This window comes from Cryptomeria japonica, chromosome 1 (genome assembly GCF_030272615.1).
Source record: "Cryptomeria japonica chromosome 1, Sugi_1.0, whole genome shotgun sequence".
Classification (NCBI taxonomy): Eukaryota; Viridiplantae; Streptophyta; class Pinopsida; order Cupressales; family Cupressaceae; genus Cryptomeria; species Cryptomeria japonica.
This window is the reverse complement of record NC_081405.1, coordinates 701,000,680-701,010,213: the sequence shown is the minus strand read 5'-3', so window position 1 is coordinate 701,010,213 and position 9,534 is coordinate 701,000,680. Positions and strand designations below refer to the sequence as shown.

General features: G+C 36.7%; 1 protein-coding gene across 1 annotated transcript; it reads right to left on the bottom strand.

Annotated features, from left to right (window-relative positions):
• Window positions 1–306: 306 nt before the first annotated feature.
• LOC131044650 (uncharacterized) lies at window positions 307–2,764 on the bottom strand. Its single transcript, XM_057978014.2, has one exon. The coding sequence runs from the start codon at window positions 2,594–2,596 to the stop codon at window positions 1,043–1,045; it is 1,554 nt and encodes a 517-aa protein (XP_057833997.2). The 5' UTR covers window positions 2,597–2,764; the 3' UTR covers window positions 307–1,042.
• Between the last annotated feature and the right edge of the window lie 6,770 nt (window positions 2,765–9,534).

Below are 9,534 nucleotides of genomic sequence, written 5' to 3'. Positions count from 1 at the left end.
ACAAAGTGCAGGTTCAAGTCCTGTGTACTCTTGAGTCTTGGCCTTAGATTTACCAATTTTGGCTGGTCATAATTATAACTGGTTCTTGCAGCAAGTAGTTTTATTGCATGCTTTAGCTTGAAAGGTTCAACTTCAGAAACAGAACACAAGCAATTTGGCATAACGCCCAAGAGGTTACTTCATTTCCTTGTTATTGGAAACAAGAACATATATTAAACTGGGGAAAAGGAAGAGTTCAAAAATCAATACAAGAGCTCATAAGACAAACTCGGAAGCACAATACACAATAAGTACAGATTACCAGACTGTAAATGAAATGGAATACTACTCCTCGAGCATCAATGACTTTAGAATAATTGTTTCATCAAAGGATAATGCCAATGGAAATTTAAAACTTCTTCAGTAGGAGACATTTTCCACAGCAAGTCAAATTGTGATATTGCTATCAGGATTCAACTGTGATATTTCTTTTGTAGTTAGGTAAACATTAATAAAATACATAATGATCAAATTTCGAGAATCTGAGATAACATCTACAAGAACATGTTGAGCTAGATGAATTAATCTGTGTACTATGTGGCAGTATGTTTATATTGCCCTGTTCCACTAAAACCTTTGAACTAGCTAGAAGAACAATTTCATTCTGAAACAAAGATGCCAGAATGATAAGGGAGCAGACTTGTGTTTCCCATCTCTAATGACAATCCATCAACTGTCTCGTGACGATGTCCAGCTAATTCACTTTAGCTCTGATAGAAAGGGTTAAAATCTTCTGTAAGGACTCTGATTCACTCCATTATGTAGTAGCACTCTTAGTAAAGTGGATATGATAAAACATGGATGGATTTCTCAACAAGGCAAACTGGAACCCAAATTACTGAACCCAGGAAAACTTCACATCGAATTTATGCTTTCTTCAACCACACATTCCTCTCTGTGATATTCCATCACAATTAAGTGCTCAGCAGCCCCATTTTTGTGAACTAGGAGAGATCCTCTGTTAATAGGGCCTCCCCTCTTCCATTCCCACATTTCTGCAAACCTAGACAGGTTTAAAATTTCTATAAGCAATAACTGCATTAAATGGATCATTTGCCATTCTCCCCAGTAACCCCAAAACCCAGCCAAATAAAGACTTTGCTTCTGATCCGGGTAATTTTTTCACCACCTCTGGCTGTGTGAAGCCTGTGACACATTGAAAATACTGCACAACAAGCTGAATTCTACTATAATCTGTACCCTCTCTCCATGCACTGATTGCTTTCTCATAAAACATTCTATTGCTAAAGCTCACAATGCACAACCCACCAGGTCTAAGGATCCGATAAATCTCTGCAAAAACTTTCTCCGGCTGCTGAAGGTATTGAACACTAACTGTGCACAAAACAGCATCGAAGCTACAATCGTTGGCCTCTAAAGTTTGATCTTCATTTAGGTCTTTTACGAAAAAATAATCAAGCCTAGGGTTCCTTGCAAGCTCTTGGGCATTAAGACCGTGGCCAACTACTTTCTTGTATTGAATTTCAGGTGGAAGATGGCTTACCCAAGAGCTCATCAGGTCTAAGACTTCTGCGCCGGGAGGAATTCTTTCCCTGTATAGATCTGTGAGAGTGGATATGAAAGCATCATCAACATGAGTAACAAATCTTGGGAATGAATAGAAGTCTCGGTCTGATGACCTATTAAGTTTTAGCCTTTTGTCATTGCTGAGTACCAGACGGTTGGTTTGGCCCCCAGAAGTGGGGCTGTTGGAAGCATCATAACTGTTGTAGGTTTTGTTGACATTCATACGGGTCTTGATTTTGTTGGTATTGCTATTGCTATTGAAATTCAGATTGAAACTGTTTTGGATTGGATAAGCATTGTTGGTATATCTTACGCCTGCTGAAATTTTGTGGGTGCCATCGTAACAACTAAGGATTTTTTTGGTGCTCAAAATGCGATTATCATGGCTAGCTGAAGTGAGGATTCTGGCATTATCATTACGGTAGTTGGTTTTGTTGGCATTCATATTGCTGTGGATCCTGTCGCAAGATCTGTTTCTATTATTATTGAAATTGGTGATGGCATCATTAAAGGTTGGATGGAAATTGGCATACATATTGCTGCGCATTGAATTAGCATTGTTATCGATGTTTGCTATAGTTTTGTGAGTGCCCTCATAACAGTAAGAGATTTTTTTGAACTTCATACTGCTATTATCAATTTGGCCTACTGAAGCGATGTTGGTACCACCACAACTGTTGCACATTCTACTGAAATTGACATTAAAATTGTTGTGAATTGGATTGGCATTGTTGATGTTACTTTTTAAGCCTGCTGCAATTATGTGGGTTTCTTCATAACGACTTTGGATTTTTTTGATGTCCGTATTACTATTATTGATTTGGCCAAGGGCAGAAATGCTGGTGCCTCTATACACGTATATTCTACTGGAATTGATGCTTCTGTCTTTCATATCTGTATTCATGTGGCCAGCTGAAGTTCCCATTACAACTTTAATATTGCAGGGAGTTTTGTTAGAAGGGAGCCTTGTATTGAAACAGAGAGAATGACATAAGGCATACCTGTTATCACACGTGACCATTGGCTTCATCTTTATTGCTCCTGTGATTGTAATGCAATGTTGTTAAAAGTTTTTCTTGTTGAACCTTGGCAGCAGGAAAGAACATAAAAGCCATGTAATATTAGCCTGTAGATAAGCCCCTTACGGATTGAGTTAAATGGACTTTGAATGGATACGCATGGGAGTTGTGGAATCTTGATAGTCGTCCATATTATTTCTTTTCAACCTTGAATTAAATTAAACAAGACAAGCATTGCCTCCACCGAGGAAATTTACAATGGCAATCAAATGCTAAATGTATTGTGGCAAAATAACATCAGCAATAGAAGGGAAAGCCTTCATAACCCAAAATCTGACTTCAAGTATGATCCTCTATCTACAAGACAACTTTTGTTAAGAGGGGCTTCAACAATAGGTTCAATTCCACTAAAATTTGAGCCTATCTAGTATGAGAAAAAATTGCAGTTGCATGATTCATCTAAATAGAATAATTCATTAAGTTTTCTATACCAACATCGTAAGATTCACATAAGAAGTAAAGAGGAAGATGTGGGAAGTGGCAAAAGAACAAAATCCCAATTGGAGATTGAGTCAAAACAAACTATAAAAGAACCAGTGGCACAAGGGTATATTTCAAATCGTCCTTTACTAGGTCGCCACTTAAGAAATCCACCTATTTAAATTATCAATCCAAGGCCATTTTTTGTCAGATCTATCGCAAGATGGTCATATAGTGTGTTCTTCAACCAAGAGGAATCTCTCTAGATCTTAATGTGATGGCAATCATAAGCCAAATATCCTATTGAAAAATAATGCCAACAACATAAGGTAATGTCTTCATAATCCAAATTCTAACTTGAAGAATGTTCTTCTACCTACAAGACAACTTCTAACAATAGGGACATGGACAAGTCCAATTCCACTAAAATTTGAGCATAGGTGGTGTGATGAAAAATTGTAGTTGCATAGTCCACCTTAACAAAATGACCCATTGAATTCCTAATATTGACATAGCAAGATTCACACCAAAAGTGAAGAGGACAATGTGGGAGGTGAAACCAGAGTAGAAAATCCCTTGGCACAATGGTAGATTTCAATTTTTTGTTGTGTAAGAGGTCACCATTGCTAAGAAACACACATATTTAAATTTTAAATCCCCAAGACAAGGCCAAATTTATTTACTCTACAAAGTGAAACCATCATTAATCACATCCATAATAATATGTTCTTATAGTGCGTAGAATCCTCTAAAGTGGAACCATCATCAACCACCCACAATAAAATGTTCAAATAGTGTGTTCTTCCACCAAGAGAAAGCTCTTGAGACCTCATGGTAAGGGTAATCAAATGCCAAATATTTTGTGGAAAAGCATTGTTATCAACCAAAGGAAATGCCTTCATAATAAAAAATTTGACTCCAAGAATGGTCCTCTCCCTACAAGAAAACTTTTGTTAAGAAGGCTAGGACAAGTCATATTCCACTAAAATTCGAGCATAGGTGGTGTGAGAAAAAATAGTAGTTGTAGAGTCCACCTTAACAAAATGACCCACCAAACTTTTGTTAAGAAGGGCTAGGATAGGTCCCATTCCACTAAAATTCAAGCATAGGTGGTGTGAGAAAAAAACAGTAGTTGCACAATCCACCTTAACAAAATGACCCATCGAGTTCCCAATACCAACATAACAAGTTTCACACTAGAAATGGAGAGGAAGGTGTGGAAAGTAAATCCAAAATAGTAGATAAATGGGGTGAAAATGGATCCTTAGCCTAGAAATGCAAACTAGGAACTTATCCATTCACCATTTCTAATCGAGGATCATTTCATTGAGGGAACAATCAATTAGGTCCAACTTCAACTCTCAAGGAGAGTTGGGCATTTTTGTTATTTGTTCCCCTTTTTTATTTGATATGATTATGATCTAATAATGCTCTCTCTATGAAAAATAAAATAATATTGATAAAATTCAACATAAACAAATAGATACAAAACTAGAAACAAACACAGAAGTACAAATTTAGAATTAGAAGACAAAGAAGAACCTATAACTAAAATCTGGAGTTGAAAGTGCTAGACCAGTGAGCTAGGCGCCCTAGTCTCTGATGATATGATGAAAGAATAAGTATCTGGTAGAATACTAAGGAGGGGGGGAGAGTGAATCAGTATACTGAAAAACTGATACAAACTCCCAAACTCACAAAGTAAACTTTCACTGTCAAGATCAATACTCAAAGATTACCAACATCATCCGGTTTGATTGTTATACCAACTCAATAGTAAACAACTTCAATCTTGTAAACATAAAAAATGCTTAATCAAATATCAACATATTCCATCTCTCAATGCTTCTAGTTATCATGCCTTATCAGAATAGTTAAGTAGTTAATCAAATCAACAAATAAGATCATAACCACAAAAACATTCACCACTTGAAACAAATATTTGTAAGGGGAAAACCCAAATAGGTAAAAACCATGGTGAGATGAGACTCACAAGGATAATTATCTGAACTCTTCTGAAGTTTGCCCTATTAGGAGCCAAGCCTATTAAAGATTTTACAATAAGTCCTGTTAAGAACTGATTCTATTAGGAATCGCCCGGTTAAGGGATTTACAAAAATGCCTTGATGAAAAGCACAATACCCTGTTAGGAGTAACCTCAGTAGAGGGTTTGAGAAATCCAAACTAATGGACCACCTTGTTAGAGGATTTATGAAGTAACCAATCTTGTTAGAGCTTACCTGGTTAGGGGATTTCAGTTATGTTGTAATTGTTAGAAAACAACAGGTTTTCTTGATCTGTTTGAATAGCACTACATTTGCTTGATCAGATCCTTCTTAAGCTTCAATCTGCCTTCACTCAAACTGCAGATCCATTCTCTAGTTTGGCAACCACACACTCAATTGATTTTTGCCAACTTTGCCAACTCTTTTTCAAAACAACTTCATCGACCTTAAATACAAATCAACTAGGTCCGTAACACAACAAAAACCTAATTCTCATCATCGAGATTACAAACAAGTCGGTACAATCTTGTGTTGGTATTTTGGATGTGTTGCACTAGTTTTGTCATTGATGTCAACACTTATCAACACCTATCAGCACTTGGAGATCTTTGGTTATGTTCACCGATATCAGTGACTTATGCACAGTCACTAGTATCTGGTTCACCGACAGGTTATATTGTTCACCGGCACTGAGGATGATTTGTTATCATCTAGAGATTACTTGGTTATGTCAAAGACATTGTTTGGACACTTTGTTTTGGTGATTTGGTCATTGATCTAGTCGGGTTTGCATATTTGTTGTTACCGACAAATAGGTCTAGGTTATGGACCGACAAGCATTATCAACACGACACGTTATGGAGATAATTTATTATTGTTGTAAATACATTGAGCCGACATCATGCATCGCATATTGATTCATTTGTAATTTATTTAATTGTAATATTATTTGTAAGCCGACCTACACATTTGGTCTTAGGTTTTGGTATATATGTAAGATCTCATTTATGAGATTATGTAGAAAAGTGAGTGGTAAGAGGATTGTAATAAGGTATATGTGAATATAAGCAGAGCTATAAATGCAGACATCATTTGAAGATTCAAGGAAGGTATGAAGAAGACAATCAGAGCTTAATCGGTACTGAATCCAACATATGAAGATGTTATCCTGAGCAGTACATTATCATTGGATTTAACCATCCAATTGTAGTCAGTGTGACTCCCATTTTGTGATTGAGCAGTGAGCTCTAGGCAGTTGGCCTTTCTGCATGTGCAGACCCCATATTGTACACACATACTATCTGCAGTAGTATCATCTAATTGTGGGTAAGGTTTCCCACCGTGGTTTTTCCCCTTATAGGGTTTCCACATACAAATCTCTGTGTTATGTGTTGTGGATGTTATTTGTCTTTCTGTTTCATGCATTAAACTTTATCGGTATTGCAATTAACTGTTAAACTATTAACTGGCATAAAGTTTGGTTTACTAGTATTATGCACTAAGTTTGGTTAAGTTATATTTGGGTTAAAATTAATATACAACTGATCCCCCCCCCTCTTAGTTGCCTCTGGGTCCTAACATCTTGACCGTTAGAAATCATAACAATCTCTTCACATTAATCAAGAAAATTCTAACCGCTTCATCGGACTTGTAACTCATCACGCGCTATGCATTTGATGCAATCCACTTTGCTCATTCACAAGACAATCAAACACACCAAAATAACTTGAACTTATCCTCATACAATGATCACACGTGTCTCCATCTTTACCACTCAACATTAGATCTTAAATCAACAAACTTTGATCGGTTAGGGTTTGACACAAACAATTGACAGGGTTTACCGGTTACATAACATAGAAAGGTTTAACCTTATACACCGGTTTAACTTACAAACTACCATACTAGTTTACAACATCTTCCATAAAGTTTATCACACCGGTTACAAGACAAAAGCAATAACAACAATAACATCAACAATATCATGAATACCATTACCGGGTCAATTAACATCAATGACAACATAACATATCATTAATGCAATCTTTATGCAAATGCCAACAATCTCCCCCTTTGGCATTTATGGCAATACAAATATCAATGCCTCTGATTATTGTTGTGGATGGGTGAATAGGAATCCTGGTTTACATTACCAAGTATTCACCATGCTCTGTCTGCCTTCAGCCTACCGCTGGATTCCCTTTGCTAGTCACATAATTCTTCTCCTCAATCACATAATTCTTCTCCCCCTCTGACAACAATGCCAAATTGAAAGTAAAACATGTGATGTTGAATTTTCACTGTGCATCAACAACATACTACAACTTGATGCTCCCCCTGTGGAATACATCCACTGCTTCATCAATCCATGTAAAATTCTGCAAGTAATTTAGGGACTGATGCAATCAACATCATGTTCAACTGACCTCATGAAGAGGGACAACCCCCAACTGACTTCTAAGATACTCAAATGTAGTCTTAGGTAGAGGTTTGGTAAAAATGTCTACAAGTTGCTCCTTGGTAGAAACATGCTCTAAGATAACATCTTTACTTTGAACTTTTTCCCTCAAGAAGTGATACTTCAATTCAATGTGCTTAGTCCTTGCGTGCAAAACAGGATTCTTAGAAATATTAATGGCACTCGGATTATCACATAAAATCTTTATAGGTTTTGAGATCTTCATCTTAAAACCTTCCAAAATGTGTCTTATCCAAATACCTTGTGTGCAATTCATATAAGTTGCTACACACTTAGCTTTAGAAATAGATTGTGAAGTACAACTCTGCTTTTTACTACTCCATGAAACTAGCCTTCCTCCTAGAAAGAATGCTCCACCGATAGTACTTTTCCGGTCATCAATATTACCTGCCCAATCAGCATCAGTGTATGCCTTCAAATCAAGATTTCCTCCATATGGATACCATAATCCATAGTCAACTGTACCTTTCAGATATCTAAAAATTCTCTTGGTTGCTATCAGATGTGCTTCCTTTGGATTCTTCTGAAATCTGGCAACAATACCAACTACATGGGCAATATCTAGTCTGTTGTGAACAACATAGTGTAATTTGCCAATCATTGACCTATATTCTTTTTCATCTACAGACTTAGATGCATCTTCCTTGGACAACTTACAACCTGTAACCATTGGGGTTCCAACTGGTTAATAGTCACTCATGCCAAAAGTCTTCAAAACCTCTTTCACATGCTTAGATTGAGTAATGAAAATACCATTCTTCATTTGTTGTATCTGCAAGCCTATGAAATTTTTTATTTCCCCTACTAATGACATTTCAAACTCATTCTTTATTTCATCTGCAAAATTGTTGTTCATAACATCATTACCTCCAAATATAATGTCATCAACAAATACTTCACTGACCAGTATTTCATCTCCTTCAAACTTGAGATAAATGTTGTTGTCATCACTGGTTCTTGCAAAACCTATCTTCATCAGATGTGTATGAAGCCTTTCATACCATGCTTTGGGTGCCTGCTTTAATCCATATAAAGCTTTATGCAATCTACATACCATATCTTCCTTATCTGTCAATGCATAACAATTAGGTTGCTCTACATAAACCTCTTCTTCCAATGTCCCATTCAAAACTGCAGACTTAACATCCATCTGGTATACCTTGAACTTTTTATGGGCTGCAAATTCAAGTAATGTTCTAACTCCTTCCAGTCTTGCTACTGGTGCAAAAGTTTCGCCATAATCTTCTCCTTCTTCTTGCGCATAACCTTTGCAAACTAATCTTGCCTTATTGTGAACTACAACACCATCTTCATTTAACATGTTTCTGAACACCCATTTAGTACCTATGACATTCTTGTTTACTGGTCGGGGTACTAGGGTCCAAGTGTTGTTCTTCTCAATTTGATCCAATTCTTCTTCCATTGCCTTAACCCAATGATCATCACCAAATGCCTCCTTAGCACTTCTAGGTTCAATGGTGGAGATCATGCAATAGTTCTCTCTTATCCTTCTTCTAGTAAGTACTCCACCATCCTTATCCCTAATAATCTGCTCAGGACTGTGATTCAGTCTCACTTATCTAGGAATAACATGATCATTCTCCTCGGGTTCAACTTCTTCATTATCTTCTTCTTCTGAATTTATCTGTTTCGGTTGAACAAGTGCATCAGAATTTGCCTTACAGGTTTCAAATTTAACTATTTCAAGCTCCAAAAGCAAAATGCAAGGATCTTCATCCTTTTTCTCTGAACTGGTTTCTTCTAAAATTTCAAGACATTCATCTACTCGAACATCAACACTTTCAACAATTCTCTGTGTCCGGTTGTTGAAGCATTTGTAGGCCTTACTCTTGGTGGAATAGCCAATAAATATGCCTTCATCACTCTTAGCTTCAAACTTGCTTACATAATCACCTCTTTTAATAAAACACTTACTACCAAAGATCTTAAAATAACTAACATCAGGTGATCTTCCATACCAGTA